We start from the raw sequence: 22237 nt of genomic DNA, 5'->3' as shown, positions 1-22237 counted from the left end.
AGTTTGTAGTCTGTTACCATGGAGATACAGGGGGCTGCAAAGGAGCTGAAGACACAGAACAAGAGGATTTCCTTTGAAGTAATATTTCCTTCTAGACACGCCCAACTTCTCTTAACCTATATGGGGGATTATGTAAACTGTGTAGCAGGCCGTTCTGCCTTAGGGGGGCCTCAATCTCAGGATAGATGCAGGTCCATAAGGTGGGGTCTGCATCTAATCCTATTTATGGCATATTCAGTGGATATGTCCAGGTGGTAATCCCCCTTTGACTATGTAAAATAAATGCACCTACAATAAAACACAGCAAATCTATAATCATAAATCTGTAAATGCTACTAAACAATTATGTGTCTCCATGGTAACAGACTACAAACTAAGCCTCTGTAGTCTGATGTTGATGTTACAGTACCCTCCATCTGAAGGGAAATCATGATCCCTACATGACAGAATACTATCCGTATCTATAGGCAGCACCAGCAAGTGTGATGATGCGATACAAGGCAGGACCCACCTGTGCTCCTGATACAGGGCCAAAGGGATTAGGTGGTCTCATAACAGGCTGGTTGTATATCAATGCTTGCTGTGGTATTACAGGTACCGGTCCCATCTGTGGAGGCTACAAAACAAAAAGATGGAGTTTAGCTTGGCCTCCTGTTAGACCGCAAAATTCCCACAATGCTCTCCTCACTGCTAACTGTATTTGCATTGGGTGTAATTGGAGAATAACTTAAAACCATTAAAACCAATCATTGATCCATTCTAGAAATCCCACTCACAAGAAGGCAATGGTCCCCCAACCCAGACTACGATGTGACTTACAGGCCAATATAAGAAGAGACCTGTGTTTTCTCATGTTCACACCAGACCACCCTTACCATTCCAAATGCTGTGATCCCTGTGGGCGTTGTAGCTGGATACGCCATTATTGGTGGAGCCTGGTAATAAAACACAATGCATGTTAGAAGCCAGGAAGCTGCAGTACTATGGGCTAAGCGTTGAATCAATCGGCCATTGCTTTGTGGCCATGCAGTGCTGGAGACCCAAAGCAAGAAGTGATGGCTCCTCAGAAGAAGTGATTTGTGCTCAGAGAGTGAATCACAAGCCAAAAGTAAGGAAAATCCATTCCCGGGAGGCTGAATCAACAGCCATCGGAGACGCCACACTCAATTATTAAAGGACGAGCTGGAAGCCGCCATTTCCCGCAAGTGATTTTTTATTTTTTTTTTTATTTATGCTGATGCTGAAAAGACTTCTTGTGTCAGAGCGCAGCAGCTGCAAAAGGTCAGATCCTATACAGCAACCATGTTGTTGTAGCAGAGATAACAAGTTATGTCAGAGAGTGTATAGACGGCCGGGGACGCCCAGCAATGTCTGACACAACAAACTTGAGGAGTCAGCTTATAGGGTATGGGAGAAGGGAATATAGGAACCATGAGCACCACCATGTTCACTGGGTTAGGAGCAGCACCCATCTACCGCCATATCCCAGCCGTGCACAATATTGGGCAAAATGCCACATAGATAACTAGTACCAAAGGCTTTCTAATGCATCTTCTCAGGTCTACACAGAAGAAACGTCATCGCAAACATGATTATTACAACAGGAGATCCGTTGCAACATATCTCTGAACAAGGAGTAACAGGTCAGACTCCCAGTATAAAAGCTTAAAAGGGGTACACCAGAGAACTGCTGCCAGAAAGTTATATAGATCTGTAAATTACTTCTAAAAAAAATAATCTTCCAGTACTTGTCAGCTGCTGTATGCACTGCAGGAGGTGGTATATTCTTTCCAGTCTGCTCTCTGCTGCCACCTCTGTCCATGTCAGGAACTGTCCACAGCAGGAGAGGTTTTCTATAAGGATTTGCTTATGCTGTGCTGCCCAAAGACCTGGTAGGCAAATGCAGTAGCCTCATTGGAAAACACTCAAAAATGTTCAAGAATAGCTAATCTATAATATATGATTTACTACAACATGATGACCGCACACTGTTTTGGCACCCAATAATGCAACGAACCATGTGGCTACAATCCCTCCTCAATGGAGCTCTGACACAGGTGTGAACTTAGCCTTATCTGTATAAGGATGTCCTGCCTGTCGTGCACTGATTGGCTGAGCAGGAACGGAGACGGGAGCCCCACATGCAGCCGCGTCACCAGAGCAGGTAATGTATGCTCTCGGCTGCGGGCGGTTTACGCACATACTCACAGCAGGATGTCAATCCCGCTGCCAGTATGTGCTCTCATAGGGATGAATGGCACTGGACACGCAGCGGATTTTGCTGCAAATTCGCAGCGTGAAATCCGCTGCGGATCTGTTACATGTGAAGTCACCCTAAAGGTAAACGGTCAGCTAGAGAACTGCTTACATTGCCATATGCTGTGTGAGCATTGAGACCATCTATAACTTTACGGTAGTTGTTCGAAACTGCAGTCACCTAAAAAACAAGTTTTCTATCTCTCTTGGTTACTACGTCACTCACTTGCTATGAGGCTGCTGAATATAACAGAGTACAGTGCTCTGCAATTTGTAAGGACATTCGGGGGACAAGATAGGGCTCTCTGCCAATCAGAAACATATACAGGGGATACATTTTATTTAAATACGGGCTGGAGAACCTTCAGCCGTCCAGCTGTAGCGAAACTACAACTCCCATCATGTATGGACAGCCTCTGGCTGTCCAGGCATGATGGGAGATGTAGTTTTGCAACAGCTGGAGGGCCGAAGGTTTCCCAGCCCTGATTTAAATGGATGGAAAACTGCCTTTAGCCATCACTAGGGGGAGCTCACCACACAGTGTTATAATTGACTTCAATATGCAACCTGTCTACATAGGCACTGAGAGGAAAAAAAAAAAAAGCTCTGACCACTAACTTTGATATACAGAGATAGATCAGACATTTACGCTCAGCACGGCAGCTCCCAAACAGAGCAAAAATGACAACAAACAAGAAGGTAAGGAAGGGTCATGCAGAAACCATCATGACTGCAGAGGAGATGATTGACAGTTCTCAGCCAGTCTCCCATAGCTCAGAGGTTAGCTCCGCGACCAAGCCAGAAGAAGCGGGAGGAATCGGGAGGCCACACTCCATGCCATTAGTGAAGGATGCAGGGCGCACCGGAGGAGTCACGTCTCCTTACACACAACCAAACCGTGATTAGTGTGAGGCGCCGGCGCACCGCAGCAAAGGGTTAATCACAACTGCATGCCAGATGAAAGCAGAGAGGCTTTTTTTTCTTTGGTTTAACTTACGTATGGTGGGAAATGCATGCCATTCTGTTTTATGGGTCATCGAGACGAACGGTTATACAATGCAATAACACAAGATTAGAAGACAAACTTACACAGAACCATACAGACATTGATACAGACAGTAATAAAGGGCCGGGGGAGGGGCAGGAGAGGTTTTTTTATGGGAAGAGTTTCCTGGGACTCCAGAGGGATCATACATATAGTAGCAGGCAGCCAATATAGGCCATAAAAACACCAGGCTGATACGTACCATTGTTGGGAAAGACCACCTGGTCCATCTAGTCCACCCTAATATCATTAGGATAGAGGTATGTTTATCCCAGGCAGGTTTATATTCCCTTCATGTGGATTTACCTACCACATCTGCTCGACAGCTGTTGCAAAACTACTATTCCCATCATGCCTGGACAACCAAAGGCTTTTGCTATGCAGGCATGATGGGAATTGTAGTTTTGCAACAGTTCCCTTCCATGATATAAGGGAATAAAGAGTAACCCCAAAGTAGTGCAGAGCAAGAGAACGTGCCTGCTGTAGGATAAGGCTTTCCATATCATGTGCAAATGTTCAACTATTTTTTTTTTAATCCCAGCTTTGTGGATGGACATTCACTTTAAGGATTTGCATTCCTACATTTAGGGGGGGTTAGAGCAAGGTAACTCTGGCCCTATGTGCCCAGGTGGCTGCTTACCAGAGTGGCCGGGTTCCAGGTTGTGGTTGGAGCCACTTTTGGCTGCCAATTGGTCCCTCCTGTTAGTTTCTTTTCTCCGGGCTGACTCCAGTAAACGTCACTAAAGTCATAAAAAATAAATAAGTAAAATAATAATAGTAGTAATAATAATAATTACTATAATAAATATATATATATATATATATATATATATATATATATAAAATCGATCATATAATGTAATCTATGAAGTCCATATGAAGTCCGCCAAATCCTATAACCAAGTCGTATAACCATTAAATTTCCTCTGTAAATAAAACCTCACTCACTTTTTTGCTGTCCCATTGCCGATACCCAGATCTATAGGAGAAACAGAGGCGAATGAGCTGAGAAAATCGGATAACTATAAGTTCAACATGATAACTATAAGTTCACCATACTCACTGCCCACAAGGTTGGCCAGGGAGGAGTCCAGGTCATCAGACACCAGCTTGCCGGGTGGGATTTTGGACAAGGGGATGCTCTGATTTTGAGACGATACGGTCGGCTTCAGCAGGCCTCCCATGTCCTCGAAACCTTGACACAAAATTACAAGGTTATACATTAAAATGCTACAACGTCCTATGCAAAGAATCCTTATTAAAGGTCGCTAGAATAAACAGGGAGAAGCTCTCGGCTAAGTGCTCCTCTTTTAACGTCTCTATGACGTGTCAAAAGTTTTACAAAATGACTTGGACATTACGTAAAGCCCTTCAAGCGGAACTGTCATTTCAGGGACATTTTTCTGAAAACAATAAATATCTATAGTACAAGCGATTTTAAGAAACTCTGTAATAGGTTATATTTACCAAAAGTGTTTCCTTCAGTACTGAAAAAGCTGTTTCCTAGCTCCCCCCGACTTCAGAAGAAGCAGGATTTCTTTGTCCATTATGTGTCTATGGAGAGGGGAGGGGCTGAGAGGAGTGAGCACAGAGCAGTCCTGCACAGCACAGCACCCTGCAATCTTCTCTCAGCAAGTTCCTAGATAAGCACTGACCTATCTGACCTCTGAATCCAGTGTTTTAGGTGCCCAGACAGTCTACAAACAGCTGACCTTCATGTCTCCTCTTCCTGCTCTCTCATTTCCCTTGGCCCCTCCCCCCTCCATAGGATATAATGGACCCAGCAGAACCAGTCTTCACTGGCTTCTCTGTAATGAAGACAGCTTTGTCTGATAATGCACAAATAAGAAGTGAGGGGGGAGGCTGGGAAATTGCTTTTTAAGTACAGAAAGAGGCTTTTTTTGCCTAATAAAACCTATTATAGAGTTTCTTAAAATCACTTATACAAAAGACGCTTTAAACTTTCTGAAGAGGTTGAAGAAAATCAGAAAAACATGGCTCTCCTACAGAATCTGCGATATATCCATTGGCTGAGTCAGGTTTTGCAGCTCTGCTCCCTAGTAGTGAATAAGAGAAAGCTGCAAAACCAGACAAAACCTATGGAAAGGGGCGGCGCCATGCTTTTCTAAGCCTATGTAGCCCCCCCCCCCCCCCCAACTATATTCCAAGTGTACAAAGCAAATTCTGTGCATTTCTAATAGGAACCAGTGTGGACTGATCTGAGGAACGGGCAGGAGCTTGGCTTTACAGCTGAGACCCCCAGATATCAGTCAGGTTCAGGGCCATCCAGTGGTTGTCAGGATTGTCCCTATTACAGATACATGACATTCAGCTCTTACCACTAGGATCTACATTGATGTTAGTGGGAGACTTGTTGCCAAAAACAGAATCGAAGTCGACATTAAGGCCACCAGAGGTCTGTGGTTGAACAGCTAGAGATGGTGTAAACCCTGCAAAACAAGATGGCAGCACATCAGTCCCTTATTTATCCTCTGGTTTGTTCTCTACTTCACTAATGACGTCTTGTATCTGAAAAGGCTTATTGCTGGTCAATACGGTTGACATTACAGCAGCTTACCAGGTTACCATCCAAGCATGGAGTCTAAAGAGGGTAAAGCGATATCACAGTCTTTCCAGCAGGGACGGGGAACCTTCGCCCCTCCAGCTGTTGCAAAACTACAATTCCCATCATGCCTGGACAGCCGAAGCTTTAGATGGGAATTGTAGTTTTGCAACAGCTGGAGGGCCGAAGGTTCCCCGTCCCTGCTTGACACTCATGTAATATAAACTTGCACAAATACAGTCGTTTTAATTTTTATCATGTTTCAAGACCACCACTTACTATGAGGCTGAAGACCCAGATGCAGCGCTCCTTAAGAGTCAAAGCTCTAATGCAACCCAAAAAGAACAACGCCACCCCTGTCCTCAGGTTGTGTGTGGTATCACTATACAGTTCCATTCACTTCAATGAACTGTGCTGCACAACCTCACACCCAACTGAGGACAAGAGTGGTGCTGTCGCTGTAAGAAAGTGGCCATGTCTTTCTAAGCCTTTCTAAACCATTATCAAATTCTCACAAGACATAGAAGCTAAGGGGTTAATGGCGTCTTCATTTAATGACTAATAGTTGTGTGTCTTCTAAAAAGTCTGTGTTTTTTCTTAACAGAGACCTGGAAAGGCTGATCTATTTACAGCCATAAGCCGGGGCTGAACCTCTGCCAGGACTCATTCACACACACAGACAATTCGCTCGGTATCTTCCCTTCATGCATCACGGCGAAGGGGAGCAGCTGCCAACAAGTGAGCATTCAGCTACCGTATAACAGGAGGCTGAGCGGGCTCTATCCTGCTATCGGAGACAGACGCCCTGCAGCGTGTAACGTGACATCACAATGATCTATAATTCATCAGATAGATAGATAGATGATGAGATCACTTAAAGGGGTTATCTCAGGATTAATACTTATCACATATCCTTAGGATAAGCATCTGGTTGGTGGGGGGGGGGGGGAGGGGTTGGACCAACGGGATGGCTGCTGAGTGAATGAAGCAGTTGTGTGCGCTCGGGATCTACTCCATTCACTTTGTAGGAGACGTCTGAACACTGCACCATGTTGTAGTATAGTCCCGTATAAAGTGAGCGGTCGCTCCATTCAAGCAGGAGGCAAGAGATCTCCATCCACGATGGGTGGGAGTCCCAGCAGCCAGATTCCGCTCCTATCAGCTAGATATCACCTATCCTGAGCATAGCGGATACGGCAGAATCTTCAATATTTTATAGGGGCAATCGGGTAATATAGCTATAGGTACGGTCAAACCTAGACTGGCTGACCATCTAATGCAGGGGTAGGGAACCTTGGCTCCCCAGCTGTTGCAAAACTACAACTTCCATCATGAATGGACAGCCAAAGCTTTAGCTTTGGCTGTCCGTGCATGATGGTAGTTGTAGTTTTGCAACAGCTGGAAGGCCAAGGTTCCTTACTCCTGATCTAATGTGTATTGGTGTATCCAGAGTCTCACCAGACAGCAGTGCCGTAAAGTGAAGAAGAATCTGGTATGTTCTTTGGTATGCCCCACTGGAGGTGTCTGCCAGCAGCTCCGGGCTTAGAAAAACATGGCTGCTTTCTTTAGGAAACAGCACCTCTCCTGTCCTCAGTTGGCGTGTGGTTTTGCAGATCAGTCCCATTAAAGTGAATGAAGCTGGATTGTAATACCACACATAACCTGAGAACAGGGGTGGTGCTGTTTTTGCAAGAAAGTAGCTGTGTTTTTTCAAAAGGGTCCTATTACACAGAGCGATTTTTAACGAATAACGACTAACGATAGCAAATGAGATCGTTCACCATATTACACAGAACGATAGTCGTAAGATACAATTGTTACTTTGATCGTTTACTCCTGAACGATTACTTTGATCGTTTACTCCTTGATACACTGAACGATTAGTGAATAAAGGAACTTGAGCGAACGAATGTGAAATTACAGCGAACGATTAAGGATAATTTTAGGTCCAGATCTAAATCAACGACATACGAACGATTTTTCGTTGCCTGCAATTACACAGAATGATTATTGCTTAAATTCGAACGGCATAACGATTTTTCGCACGCTAATCGTCCCGTGTAATAGGGTCCTAATCCTGTATAACCCCTTTAAGCTAGTGTACCCCCAGCTTTGCGAGGGAAATTCTCTCTACCATCAGTGAGGGGTTTATCTTATGACACCACAGTACTGTGGATATTGGATTGTCACCAAGTCGTCTGGTTACCTACCTCCATATAGGCCAGCTACTGTAGAGGGTTCTGTATGGTAATGGGAAGCGTTAGGATAGACTTGAGGCCCACAGAAGGAATCTGTTATTTCAGGTGAGAAGGAGAAGCGTTAGTAGGCAAAGCCCGAACATGCAACGCGTATCACACACACCGACCAATGGTAGAATGGATGTGACACACTTAGCTGTAGACCCGGGGGACACATAAGGGGGTTTCTGGATCTATGCAACATGAAATGGAAACTTTGCAATGATCTAATATACATTTTACATGTTACAAATAAACAGTGGGGAGATTCTGTTACAATGTGTTAGCCTGCAGTCCAGCCTATTCCAAGCTGTAAGATCTAAGTACCAGGTGTAAGAACATGAGCGGTCACAGACAGCGAGCAGAGATCTGGAGAGTGTCTAAGTGATGAACGTCTTATTACATGGGGATCCCACCTTCTCTACATGTAACACGAAAAACATCGGAATGACTTAAAGTGTAACCGTTGTTTAATTTTTAATAGTACAGGCGATTTTAAGAAGCTTTGTAATTGGGTTTATTAGCAGAAAAATGCATTTTGATTATGAAAAAACAGTTTGAAGCTCTCCCCCCCCCCCCGTCTTCATGGTTCTCTATGGAGAGGGGAGGGGTGGAGGGAGATGAGGCACCAAAACAGGAAAACAAAGAGTTAATTTACAGCTACATCACCGGGCTATCTCCTCTGAAGTCAGGACTGACCTCTCTGACCTCTGAATACCGGCTTTCGCACAGGTCCAGCTGTGTAATCCTTTGTTCTCTGCTGTCGACTAATCTCCCTCCTCCTCCCTCCCCTCTCTATAGGTAACACAGGGCTCAACTGATGCAAAAGAGTTGAGATTTCCCGAAAATGAGCAGTGAATGAGAGTTGTGGGGGGGGGGGGGGGGCAACCTGGGGAAAGGCTTTTTCAATGCAGATAATGGCATATTTGCCCAATAAACCCAAATACAAAGTTTCTTAAAATCTCCTCGACTATTGATTTCTGCAAAAAAAAAAAAAATGAACGACAGTGACACTTTAAAGGGACAGCGTCACTGCAGACAGCTTCCTCCATAACTCTACAAGTGGATGGATAGATCAACTCCTAAGCCTTAGCTGTGCTCCTTTATATGGAAGGGTTATTACTATTTATTACACCTAATGATTATAGTGAGGAGGGTAAACATGATTTACAGTGCAAGAAAGAAGATTACAGCTCTGAAGTCTGGAGAAATTGTCAATGAAGCATCAGTATAGGATATGCAATGTAATGTACATACACAGTGACCCCACCAGCAGAATAGTGAGTGCAGATCTGGAGTATAAGACAGGATGTAACTCAGGATCAGTACAGGATCAGTAATGTATGTACACAGTGACCCCACCAGCAGAAAAGTGAGTGCAGCTCTGGAGTATAATACAGGATGTAACTCAGGATCAGTACAGGATCAGTAATGTATGTACACAGTGACCCCACTAGCAGAATAGTGAGTGCAGCTCTGGAGTATAATACAGGATGTAACTCAGTATCAGTACAGGATAAGTAATGTAATGTATGTACACAGTGACCCCACCAGCAGAATAGTGAGTGCAGCTCTGGAATATAATGCAGGATGTAACTCAGTACAGGATCAGTAATGTAATGTATGTACACAGTGACCCCACCAGCAGAATAGTGAGTGCAGCTCTGGAGTATAATACAGGATGTAACTCAGTATCAGTACAGGATAAGTAATGTAATGTATGTACACAGTGACCCCACCAGCAGAATAGTGAGTGCAGCTCTGGAGTATACGCAAAATCAGTACAAGTTATATCACAGTGAAGGATGACACATTCTTGGCAGAAAAGCAAATGAAATAAACCCACCACCCCCTTCTCTGATTTCGGATGGTTCCTTTTATCTGTGACCCGGACGCGTAGACATTCCCCTGGGTGTGTATATAGCACAATGTACTATAGCTCTCAGACCCCAGGTTCCTGCATAGAAGTAGCAGGAAGAAGAATCTCACCCATACGACTATAAAAAGCAAACGGGAAAAACACTAGCCAATACATCCTCATGCGCGTCAGACTGCGAAAGCAATGGGAAAACCGATAACCAATGCAAACTAATGGATGGCAAATTGCTAAATGATCCCACCAAGGCTCATGTATATCAGATATGCACAAGTGTCAGGTTATTCCACAACATCAGGACTGGGCAGACTTTACCAGGGGACTACTGCTATCCCTACTTGTGTTGTAAGGAATAAGGGTGGGGGATGCTGGAAAGCCAGAGGTCATATAACCCCACAGGATACAGGTCTCTATATACCTGAATTCGATCGGCTTACTCCACGACCATACATATGAGACTCGAACGGCTCAGTGAACGGATTGGTGCGATCTAAAGAACCAGAGACAATTTAGACTTGAGACTACGATCAGCACCTAAACTAAAGTGAGAGGAGTGGGACCGGGGTGGTGGGTGGGGGGGTCTTTACAGATATAACCGGAGCTACTAAGCGGATGGATATAGAGTGAAGGGTACTTTACCAATAAATATGTCATGGTTAGGAGGAGTCTTAGCTGTGAAACTGGCCGTATCAGGAGTTTTAACAGGTAGATGGGCCCCATCGCTAGGTTTACTGAGGAAAGGATTAAGGTTTGTGATAGACTCATCGGCAGCTTCAGAAGTGAAGGGATCTGCGCACCCCCATTCACAGACAGGACAGGTTAGAAGAAGCAGAGAGAAGAAAGGTTAGAGGAAAAACCATAAAACAAAATGTTAGCAAGAAAGTCAATTGCACAGATCGGGGGATATTCACATTGGTCAGACTTACTGCAGACGAGTGAGGATGGTTGTGTCTGCTATATACACATGGATTACTATAGGCTCCATGCAGATGAATGCAAGTAAACAACAAACCTTCCGCTGGTGAACACCCCCCCCCCTTTTAAAGTATCTCCACCTCCAATACAAGCAAATCCCCTATTCAGCTGCCAACCTTACTGCCCACAATCCTGCAGGAATTGGACGATGTAAGGAGAACACCCATTACAGAAAGGTGGGCAACATTTCCTATAGGAAACCCATTTAAAGGGGCGCTGTCAAAAAGAATAAAAAAAAACTTGAGATGAGACATATGTAAAAATTTTGATTGGTTGGGGGCTGCTCTGATCCTGACTGATCATAAGAACGGTCAGTGCTTAGCGTGTTCTCTCAAGGCTCCATCTCATTAACGTGTATGGGCTTCCCAGACGATCTGACAATCGGCCGACCAGCCCCCCTCATCTGCCCCGGCTCTTGCTCGTTGTTGGCGTATGTTCCGTATTTTCTGACATATAGGCTGGGTTCACACTACGTATATTTCAGTCAGTATTGTGGTCCTCATATTGCAACCAAAACCAGGAGTGGATTAAAAACACAGAAAGGCTCTGTTCACACAATGTTGAAATTGAGTGGATGGCCGCCATATAATGGCAAATATTTGCTGTTATTTTAAAACAACGGCTGTTATATTGAAATAATGGCCGTTATTTACTGTTATATGGCGGCCATCCACTCAGTTTCACCATTGTGTGAACAGAGCCTTTCTGTGTTTTTAATCTACTCCTGGTTTTGGTTGCAATATGAGGACCACAATACTGACTGAAATATACGTAGTGTAAACCCAGCCATAAAGCGACTGGGCGTATAAGACAACCCCTGACTTTTAAGAAGATTGTCAGGGGTTCTCCTTATACACTGCAAAATACAGCAAGGGTTAACGGCAGCTAAATAAAAAAAAAATAAATAAAAACATTTAACTCACCTGGGGCCAGTTCTTGGCATCGGCGCTCTTCTTGTACCATTCCCGTCGCAGGCAGTGTGACGTACACTACCTGCGCCGGAGATCTCCGAACTTCTCCCGGGCAGCCAAGTGTCTCATCGGAGAGGCTCAAAGACTCTCTGCTGCTGGGAGAGCTTCGGGAACTTCTGGTGCCTCTCTCATTCTCCCGAAGCTCTCCCAGCAGCAGAGAGTCTCCAAGCCTCTCCGATGAGACACTTGGCTGCCCGGGAGAGGTTCGGCGATCTCAGTCTCTGGCCTGCGCAGGGAACGGTACCGGAGGTGCACCGATGCCAGGAACGGGCCCCAGGTAAGTTAAATGTTTGGTTCCAAGATTTTTTTGTTGTTAAAAAGTCGTCTTATACACCGGAAAATACGGTAATAGGGCCGGCAGCAGGTGGGGGAACGAGGAGCAGGCTTGCTCTCCTCATCGCCCTTGTAATAGTGTTTTAGTCTATGGGGATGTCTAGCTCACATTAATACAGAGCGGAGAGAGAAGTGCTAGGCCGGGTCTAAACACACCCCTGACCTATAAAAACTTTTGATATATCTCTGTGACAGGTGCACGCTAAGCTAGGCTTCAAGTGCATGAAGAAAAGAAGGATTTGTGTGATTCCTACGTATCTAAAGATGGCCTTTCCCTATCCTCTAACCTCTAACCTAGCCCTGCTTATAGAGAAAGGTAATAATAACACCACCAAGGTCTGGTGCAGGACCAGTATATAGCAATATGTGTATGTTACCTGCTGAATGCAAGATTAAGGGAAATCCTAAAGGTGGGATCCCAACTAACATTAAAACTGGAGGGTCTACAGTGCTGAGTGTCACATGAGTGAGTCTGGAAGTGTTACTGAGGTGGCTATTCCCTAAAGTTTGTACAAAGTTGGAGACTAAAAGCAATGGTTTCCATAGCCATGTCCCAAGTTGAACCAAGTAGAGTTTCTCACATTCTTTCAATTCAGTTCAATAAAATAAAAAATGAAACTTTCCATGAACACAAAAAGAGATTGCACCTGCTGTTATTCACCATAGCCAATCATTGCTTCCCATGACATAAGGACAACAATGTCACGTGACAATTATTACTTTACAGAGCCGATCTCCTGTACCTGCTCCTCTATACACCTAGAACAGTGAATAATACTGAAAAGCCTTCGTGCTTCTAAAGGAACATGTAAGGATTTACATTACAGCACGCTCCAGGCTTAGGGAAATTCCTGCCGGCAGTATACCATTCAGGCGCGGTCCTTACCTCCCCATGTACTTGCTACTGGTGGCACGGCGCTCAGCGGATGAACAGCTGGCTGGAAACTTGGCTGCATGTCAAGCAAGTCATTTGGCAGCTTGGAACTGCTGAGAAAAGAAAGTACAAGCGCTGTTATGTCTGTGCTATTACCCTCAGCCCACACAAACATCTCATCTGCGGCGGCCAGGCTCAGACACAACCTACACGGCTTCCAGGCATCATTATTTTTTGTAATGAAATAATACACTGGCAGCAATCCCATGCCCAATGTCACTGAAAAATCCGTCTCCAGAACAGACCTTTATATGCCAGTCATGATGGTCAGCATTGAGCTAGGACATGTAAAGATGAGGAACCATCAGTGGCTCCTGGTCTTGTGACATCGCACGTAATGTTAGTGAATGCTGCCGCACAAGACCCTGCACTCATTGACACCAATGAGAGTAATGTGCAACTGCAACTTGTTTGCAACTTCCTGCTATTCCAAAGCTTAAAGGGGTTGGCCACTTTATAGTAAAATAGGTCAGTACAAAGTAAAGTAAGTGTACTCACTGTATATACTGACAGCAGCTCCCTGTGTACCTCATAGAGCTAAAATCAGACTCCCCTCCTCCAGGCTGTGCTGTCCTGCTCTGTTTTGTTTCAGTCCATAAAATGGCCGAAATGGAGGAGCATGTGACCATGCCCCCCCCCCAGTGTCCACCATAGACATATACAGGCTTAGTGGTAGACACTGGGGGGCGGGGCATGGTCACATGCTCCTCCGTGTAAGCAATCTTATGGACCAAAACACCACAGAGCAGGGCAGCTCAGCCTGGAGGAGGGGAGTCTGATATTAGCTCTATGAGGTACACAGGGAGCTGCTGTCAGTATATACAGTGAGTACACTAATACTGTATACTGAGCAATTTTACTATGAAATAGCCAACCCCTTTAAGTTTCCCTGGAAAAGTCTGGGAATTGGAACAACAAAGCGGTACTACTTTATCAAGGCAAAACTGACTGTCACTCTCCTTGAGAATTGGATTGAGGGATTCGCTTGTACTGTAAGGGTCCTATTCCACGGGCCGATGGGGGCCCGATCAATAATGTAAACGAGCGCCAATCTGCTAGATCGCCACTCGTTTGCTAGGCCTATTCCACGGCCCAATAATCGTTTAGCAAGGGCTGCAGGGACATCGTTACCAATGTCCTTGCAGCCCTTGTTTTAAACACCATACATTACCTACACATGTTGCAGGTCTTCTCCTGCACTCCTCCTTCCTCCCGGTCCTGCATGCAGCAGCAGACCCCTCAGCCAATCACTGGCCAGGACCACCGTGGCCAGTGATTGGCTGAGCGGTCTGTCAGCTAAGACAGGCCGCTCTGAAGCTACTGCTGGGCACGGGACCGGGAGGAAGAGGAACGCAGGAGAAGACCTGCATCATGCTTAGGTAAGGCATGGTGCTTGTGAAATCCTCGGGCACCAACCGTGCATCGCTATTCCATGTAGCGATGCGAGGTCAGTGCCAGATGATTTTAGGAGTCAAAAACTTTGATGATTATGAAGGATATTAATACGAAAAGAGGTTATCATTAGAGATGAGCGAACCTGGAGCATGCTCGAGTCGATCCGAACCCGAACTTTCGGCATTTGATTAGCGGTGGCTGCTGGGGTTGGATAAAGCTCTAAGGCTATGTGGAAAACATGGATATAGTCATTGGCTGGATCCATGTTTTCCAGACAACCTTAGAGCTTTATCCAAGTTCAGCAGCCCCAGCTAATCAAATACCGAACGTTTGGGTTTGGATGGACTTGAACCCGAACCCGGTTCACTCATCTCTAGTTATCATGTTTGGGTAACCAGGACTTTGTGATTGGATTATCACTTCCATTATATATAGAACATGGGCTAAGGGTGCTCTCTGCTGCCACCTCTGTCTATGTCAAGAACAGCAGAAGAGGATTTCTATGGGGATTTGCTACTGCTCTGTACAGTTCCTGACATGGACAGAGGTGGCAGCAGAGAGCACTGTGTCAGACTGGAAAGAATACACCACTTCCTGCAGGACATACAGCAGCTGGTAAAGGTGTTATGCAGCGCTACAAAAACATGGCCACTTTTCCCCCTCTCTTGTCTCCAGTTCAGCTGTGGTTTGCAATTAAGCTCCGTTTACTTCAATGGAACTGAGTTGCAAACCCCTCCCAAACTGAAGACAAGAGAGGGGAAAAAAGTGGCCATGTTTTTGTAGCTGGATAACCCCTTTAAGAACTGGAAGATTCAAGATTTCAAAATAGAAGTACATTACAAATCTGTATTACTTTCTGACACTAGGTGATTTAAAAACAATTTTTTCCCCACCCTTCTACCTTTCTTCTAGTGACCCACTGTGTCTGTGATCACGTCTTGTGCCCACAACCTCCCTTGTCACAGTCCTCGTCACCTCTCTGACCTGACTGACAGCCATGGTTGTCAGCATCCCAGAACAGGACCCCCCTATTGGCGTCTGTCAGGCGGTGTACTGGTGGCCATTCAGGGGTTAATACTGTTCCCATCAGTGAACTTTAGCATGAACAGAAAGTCACAAAGCAAATAAGTGATAAGCAGCAGATAAAGAGAGGAAGGTAATAAAACTAATGCACACGGCATAGGCAATCTACATGTAATTCCTGTAAGGCTTCATATCTTGATCTGCAGTGATGAGAGGTTTATCTGGAATCCTGGATACTGACTGAGCTAATCCATCCACACCCGGATCCAGCAGCGGCGGCTGTCACTACACACCCAGGAAAAGACATGGATACAACACTGAGTTGCTTCTCATACAGATTCCTGGGTGGGTAATGACAACTGTCGCCAGGAATCAGAGCACCTGGGAATTTTTTTTTTCCCAAGTGGATTCCTAATCCATCGGAAATACCTGTTTAATGAAGTAGGTGTGGAAAACAGGTCGATGGCGGCCGTCGTGTTTATACTGCCTGCCGAGGAGGACACGGGGGAGGAGGCGGTGGTGGAAGCATTGTGAGGTTTCTTGGAGAGCTCCTTAAGACGCTGTTCCTAGAGGAATAAAAAATCCCCATAAAAAGAAATGCACAGACATTAAAGAAAAGCCAACGCCACAGATTCTATCCGCATGGAATTGGCTGCATTTCCGCAGCTCACGTGGGCGTCTCATTGTGCGATTTACACAGCACCACATTACCTTTAATGCTTTTAATCGGGCCTGCTCCTCCTCCAGAGCCGCCTGCTTTTCCCTTTCATCTACCCTGGTGAGAGACAGACCTGTGCTTGCGAGGGATGAGACCGCGTTGGAAAGTGTTGTCGCCCTGTGGGGAATAGAAGATTATATGAAAACTCTACAGGAATAAGAATAGATGCACATTTTAAATAGCTTACATTAGATTTAAAGGGGGTTTTTCTATCTCTTTATGGCTGGTGGGGTCTGACCTCTGGGATCCCCGCTGTCTCTTCGCAGACTTTTCTTGGGTACAGTCACCCACTCTGTGGTTGCCCCAGATAGTAATGCACAATGCACTGAAATACTGATACTAATATTGATACTCTGGGCAAAAAAATGGTTCGGTCCCAGGATTTCCTGGTATTCCATACTTTATGTTACATTGCGTAATAGCACAGCCTGACAAAGTATAGTGCAGAGAACACAGTGGGCGGCTAGCTGAGTGCTGGCCATGTTCTCTGTGTGCCGGCCCCTGCCCGGCCCACTCTCTGCGGCGCCAACTACAAATAGCCAGCAGCCATTTAACCATTGCAGGGAACACCCATATGCGCCCCCCCCCCCCCCCCAACCACCACCACCACATATGCACAAGAAGGCATGCTGGGAGTTGTTGTGCAGAATAAGGCATGCTGGGAGTTGTTGTGCAGAATAAGGTATGCTGGGAGTTGTTGTGCATATGGTATACTAACTGCTGGTATGTGTGTGGTGACCAGTGTTGGGATGTATCAGGAAATCTGAAGGCATCCCTAATGGTTTCCTGAAGGTAAAAATGGATCACTGGAAATCCTGATGGTTTTCTGAAGCCTCCTGATCAGGATTTCCTGACAGTAAAAACTGACACAGAGGTATGAAGGGGGCCTTTTGCAATGCTATAGCAATACTATATAGCACTGCATAGACCAGACTAATAATTGATTAAAAAAAAGGTCCCTAGAGGGGAACTTAAAAGTGTTTAAAAAAAAAAAAAGTGTTAAAAAATAAACTCATAATAAAAGTAAAAAAAGAAGCATAATTGGCATCACTAAATGCATAATTGTCTGAGCTTTGAAATGTAACAAAAAAAGTAATCAAAAAGTCACATAAATAAAAATGTGGGGGCATCATATTTGTATTTTTCAAACTTTATTAAGTATCGAATTGGTATAGAGTATCGGGGGGAAAAAGCTGGTATCGGTAATGAACTAAAAATTCTTGTATGGTGACATCCCTCGCCCCAGATGTCGTCTCACTGACAGAGTACATAACACACATAACATGTCCTCTGTGCTGAATCAATTCCTGCACTAACTCGCTGTGAACACAGACTCTATGGAAAGGATAATAGGCTATAGCTTACAGATAACCAGCCATTCAGGAAAACATAATACATTCATAGCTAATGGCGTCTCCAGGGCAAAATGAAGCATCGAGCTGGAGGGCTGCCATGAGAGCCTTCTGCTGTCTGCAATCTAACATCTCATAGTCCAGTTACACCTAGCTATGTAACTAATCTATCACAGAGGCTTTCTAGGCCTGACACCTTGAGGAAAAGTCATGTTTAATGTGTGGGGTGCCTGACCTCAATGTTATGTGGTGTAATATGAGGTTCTGCAGCAGCTGAGGTGTGTACCGTGAGGTTCTGCAGCAGCTGAGGTGTGTACCGTGAGGTTCTGCAGCAGCTGAGGTGTGTACCGTGAGGTTCTGCAGCAGCTGAGGTGTGTACCGTGAGGTTCTGCAGCAGCTGAGGTGTGTACCGTGAGGTTCTGCAGCAGCTGAGGTGTGTACCGTGAGGTTCTGCAGCAGCTGAGGTGTGTACCGTGAGGTTCTGCAGCAGCTGAGGTGTGTACCGTGAGGTTCTGCAGCAGCTGAGGTGTGTACCGTGAGGTTCTGCAGCAGCTGAGGTGTGTACCGTGAGGTTCTGCAGCAGCTGAGGTGTGTACCGTGAGGTTCTGCAGCAGCTGAGGTGTGTACCGTGAGGTTCTGCAGCAGCTGAGGTGTGTACCGTGAGGTTCTGCAGCAGCTGAGGTGTGTACCGTGAGGTTCTGCAGCAGCTGAGGTGTGTACCGTGAGGTTCTGCAGCAGCTGAGGTGTGTACCGTGAGGTTCTGCAGCAGCTGAGGTGTGTACCGTGAGGTTCTGCAGCAGCTGAGGTGTGTACCGTGAGGTTCTGCAGCAGCTGAGGTGTGTACCGTGAGGTTCTGCAGCAGCTGAGGTGTGTACCGTGAGGTTCTGCAGCAGCTGAGGTGTGTACCGTGAGGTTCTGCAGCAGCTGAGGTGTGTACCGTGAGGTTCTGCAGCAGCTGAGGTGTGTACCGTGAGGTTCTGCAGCAGCTGAGGTGTGTACCGTGAGGTTCTGCAGCAGCTGAGGTGTGTACCGTGAGGTTCTGCAGCAGCTGAGGTGTGTACCGTGAGGTTCTGCAGCAGCTGAGGTGTGTACCGTGAGGTTCTGCAGCAGCTGAGGTGTGTACCGTGAGGTTCTGCAGCAGCTGAGGTGTGTACCGTGAGGTTCTGCAGCAGCTGAGGTGTGTACCGTGAGGTTCTGCAGCAGCTGAGGTGTGTACCGTGAGGTTCTGCAGCAGCTGAGGTGTGTACCGTGAGGTTCTGCAGCAGCTGAGGTGTGTACCGTGAGGTTCTGCAGCAGCTGAGGTGTGTACCGTGAGGTTCTGCAGCAGCTGAGGTGTGTACCGTGAGGTTCTGCAGCAGCTGAGGTGTGTACCGTGAGGTTCTGCAGCAGCTGAGGTGTGTACCGTGAGGTTCTGCAGCAGCTGAGGTGTGTACCGTGAGGTTTTGCAGCAGCTGAGGTGTGTACCGTGACGTTCTGCAGCAGCTGAGGTGTGTACCCTGAGATTCTGCAGCAGCTGAGGTGTGTACCGTGAGGTTCTGCAGCAGCTGAGGTGTGTACCGTGAGGTTCTGCAGCAGCTGAGGTGTGTACCGTGAGGTTCTGCAGCAGCTGAGGTGTGTACCGTGAGGTTTTGCAGCAGCTGAGGTGTGTACCGTGACGTTCTGCAGCAGCTGAGGTGTGTACCGTGAGGTTCTGCAGCAGCTGAGGTGTGTACCGTGAGGTTCTGCAGCAGATGAGGTGTGTATTATGAGGTTCTGCAGCAGCTGAGGTGTGTTCCGTGAGGTTCTGCAGCAGCTGAGGTGTGTGTTATGAGGTTCTGCAGCAGCTGAGGTGTGTGTTATGAGGTTCTGCAGCAGCTGAGGTGTGTACCGTGAGGTTCTGCTGCAGCTGAGGTTTGTACTATGAGGTTCTGCAGCAGCTGAGGTGTGTACTATGAGGTTCTGCAGCAGCTGAGGTGTGTACTATGAGGGCCTGCAGCAGCTGAGGTGTGTACTATGAGGGCCTGCAGCAGCTGAGGTGTGTACTATGAGGTTCTGCAGCATCTAAGGTGTGTACTATGAGGTTCTGCAGCAGCTGAGGTGTGTATTATGAGGTTCTGCAGCAGCTGAGGTGTGTACTATGAGGTTCTGCAGCAGCTGAGGTGTGTACTATGAGGTTCTGCTGCAGCTGAGGTGTGTACTATGAGGTTCTGCTGCAGCTGAGGTGTGTACTATGAGGTTCTGCAGCAGCTGAGGTTTGTACTATGAGGTTCTGCAGCAGCTGAGGTTTGTACTATGAGGTTCTGCAGCAGCTGAGGTGTGTACTATGAGGTTCTGCAGCAGCTGAGGTGTGTACTATGAGGTTCTGCAGCAGCTGAGGTGTGTACCGTGAGGTTCTGCAGATGAGGTGTGTATTATGAGGTCCTGCAGCAGCTGAGGTGTGTACCGTGAGGTTCTGCAGATGAGGTGTGTATTATGAGGTCCTGCAGCAGCTGAGGTGTGTACCGTGAGGTTCTGCAGATGAGGTGTGTATTATGAGGTCCTGCAGCAGCTGAGGTGTGTACTATGAGGTTCTGCAGCATCTAAGGTGTGTACTATGAGGTTCTGCAGCATCTAAGGTGTGTACTATGAGGTTCTGCAGCATCTAAGGTGTGTACTATGAGGTTCTGCAGCAGCTGAGGTGTGTATTATGAGGTTCTGCTGCAGCTGAGGTGTATACTATGAGGTTCTGCTGCAGCTGAGGTTTGTACTATGAGGTTCTGCAGCAGCTGAGGTGTGTACTATGAGGTTCTGCAGCAGCTGAGGTTTGTACTATGAGGTTCTGCAGCAGCTGAGGTGTGTACTATGAGGTTCTGCAGCAGCTGAGGTGTGTACTATGAGGTTCTGCAGCAGCTGGGATGCATAACGGTAATACATAGCAGCGACTGAAGTTAGCTTTAGACTCTGGGACATTTACACTCAGTGACAAGCAATCTCTGATGGGAAGATGTAACACCCATATAGTGGCCCTGATCTCTATATCACCCTTATGCTCTGGTATTACAATGGTTTACTTTATACAATTACTTGCAGACAATGGAGGATTTCCATTGATGTGTATTATATTTTTACGATGTGAATATGAATGAATGAATGAATGAATATATCCAGTGCAATAGAAAACAAAGACAAAGCAACGGGCAGAGAAGCAACAATTCACAGATATGACACATCCACCTCGCCCCATGAGCTAGATGACAAAACCCATGGGGGCCCAGGACACTGACTGCTATCTGCCAGTCTACCTGCTTGCTGCCGTCGAGTCTTTGATTTTCTTCCCTTCCAGTGAGCCTAAGTGTTGTTCCAGGGCATCGAGTAGACTACTTGGAGCCTGTAAAGATAAAAAAAAAAAAACCTAAGTCAGACTATCATCCGGCAGGGAGACATTCACATTTAACTTCATATGTATTCAGCATCATAAACGGGGGCTGGCGTAACACAAAAAAAGCTAAAGGTGGCAAGAAACATGGATATGCCAACTCCATGACCCAACACTGACAGGTTATAATGGGGTGATGGTGGCAGCTAAGAGCTCACCACCAGCCAAAAGTCATCGGAAACTTTAGCTCATCCATCCAGCCCATCAGTTCATCTTTCCATCTTTCATGAAATTCTTAGTTTTAGTTTTCCCAATGTGAAAAAGCTTAAAGGGGTAGTTCACCCCCCCCCCCCCCCCCAAAAAAAAAAAAAAAAAAAGCAACAGTCAAATTAACTGGTGCCAGAGATTTGTAATTTACTTCTATTTAAAAAAAATCTGAAGTCTTTCACTACTTATCAGTTGCTGTATGTTCTGTAGGAAGTAATGTATTCTTTCCAGTCTTTACAGACACAGTGCTCTCTGCTGCCACCTCTGTCCTTGTCAGGAACTGTCCAGAGCAGGAGAGGTTTTCTATGGGGATTTGCTACTGCTCTGGACAGTTCCTGACATGGACAGAAGTGGCAGCAGAGAGCTCTGTGTCAGACTGGAAAGAATACACCACTTCCTGCAGGACATACAGCAGCTGATAAGCACTGGAAGATTTGAGATTTTTCAATAGAGGTAAATTATAAATTTCTAGCACTTTCCGGCTGATGTAAAAGATTTATTTTTTTGTGAAGAATGATTGCATATCCCAGAGTAATGCCACGGCTTCAATGCCAAATAAGTATCCTCTCCCTCCAGACACATGCAGATATTGCGGCTGCCGGCATCAGTCATTGATTCAGTGAGTATGAGGGAAATCTCTGCACCATATATGAGCAGCTGGAGCCCAGACATCTGGACGGGGGAGAACGGGTGAATTCTTCAGAGAACGTGCACTAAACGTCGAGAGAAAAATTTTTTCCCCCAACGCATTCCTCTGGCCGTGATGGAGCAGATTACAGGAGTGAGTCAGCTGGCTGCTCTGTGATCTGTACAAGGTTCATTCTCCCATGCTGAACGCACCACCACCAAAGACAAACTGGAGGGGAAACCCTGTGTGACAGCGACTGTGGAGATCCCCTAAATCTCAGTGAGATTAAGCTGAATAAAAGGGACAATGGTGATGGTTGTGATTATATAT

At 46.1% G+C, this 22237-nt stretch overlaps 1 protein-coding gene across 11 annotated transcripts in view; it reads right to left on the bottom strand.

Annotated features, from left to right (window-relative positions):
* The window catches only part of PICALM (phosphatidylinositol binding clathrin assembly protein), a 59853-nt gene that overhangs the window by 5588 nt on the left and 32028 nt on the right, over positions 1-22237 (bottom strand). For 2 of the 11 annotated variants that reach the window (XM_069969686.1, XM_069969681.1), the window contains exons 9-20: positions 20939-21024; positions 16320-16443; positions 16038-16174; positions 13143-13243; positions 8075-8155; positions 5641-5751; positions 4365-4496; positions 4250-4280; positions 3942-4041; positions 3254-3277; positions 876-935; positions 512-616 (exon numbers count right to left, since the gene is read on the bottom strand). In XM_069969686.1, the coding sequence (XP_069825787.1) occupies positions 512-616; positions 876-935; positions 3254-3277; positions 3942-4041; positions 4250-4280; positions 4365-4496; positions 5641-5751; positions 8075-8155; positions 13143-13243; positions 16038-16174; positions 16320-16443; positions 20939-21024 (1092 nt within the window). Of the gene's footprint in view, positions 1-511; positions 617-875; positions 936-3253; positions 3278-3941; positions 4042-4249; positions 4281-4364; positions 4497-5640; positions 5752-8074; positions 8156-10395; positions 10468-10616; positions 10767-13142; positions 13244-16037; positions 16175-16319; positions 16444-20938; positions 21025-22237 lie in introns of all 11 variants that reach the window. The other 9 variants (XM_069969687.1, XM_069969677.1, XM_069969678.1 and 6 more) reach the window with 9 other exon arrangements.

Source organism: Dendropsophus ebraccatus, chromosome 5, assembly GCF_027789765.1.
Source record: "Dendropsophus ebraccatus isolate aDenEbr1 chromosome 5, aDenEbr1.pat, whole genome shotgun sequence".
NCBI classification, from domain to species: domain Eukaryota; kingdom Metazoa; phylum Chordata; class Amphibia; order Anura; family Hylidae; genus Dendropsophus; species Dendropsophus ebraccatus.
The sequence above is the reverse complement of the archived record's forward strand: the minus strand, read 5'-3'. Positions and strand labels throughout refer to the sequence as shown.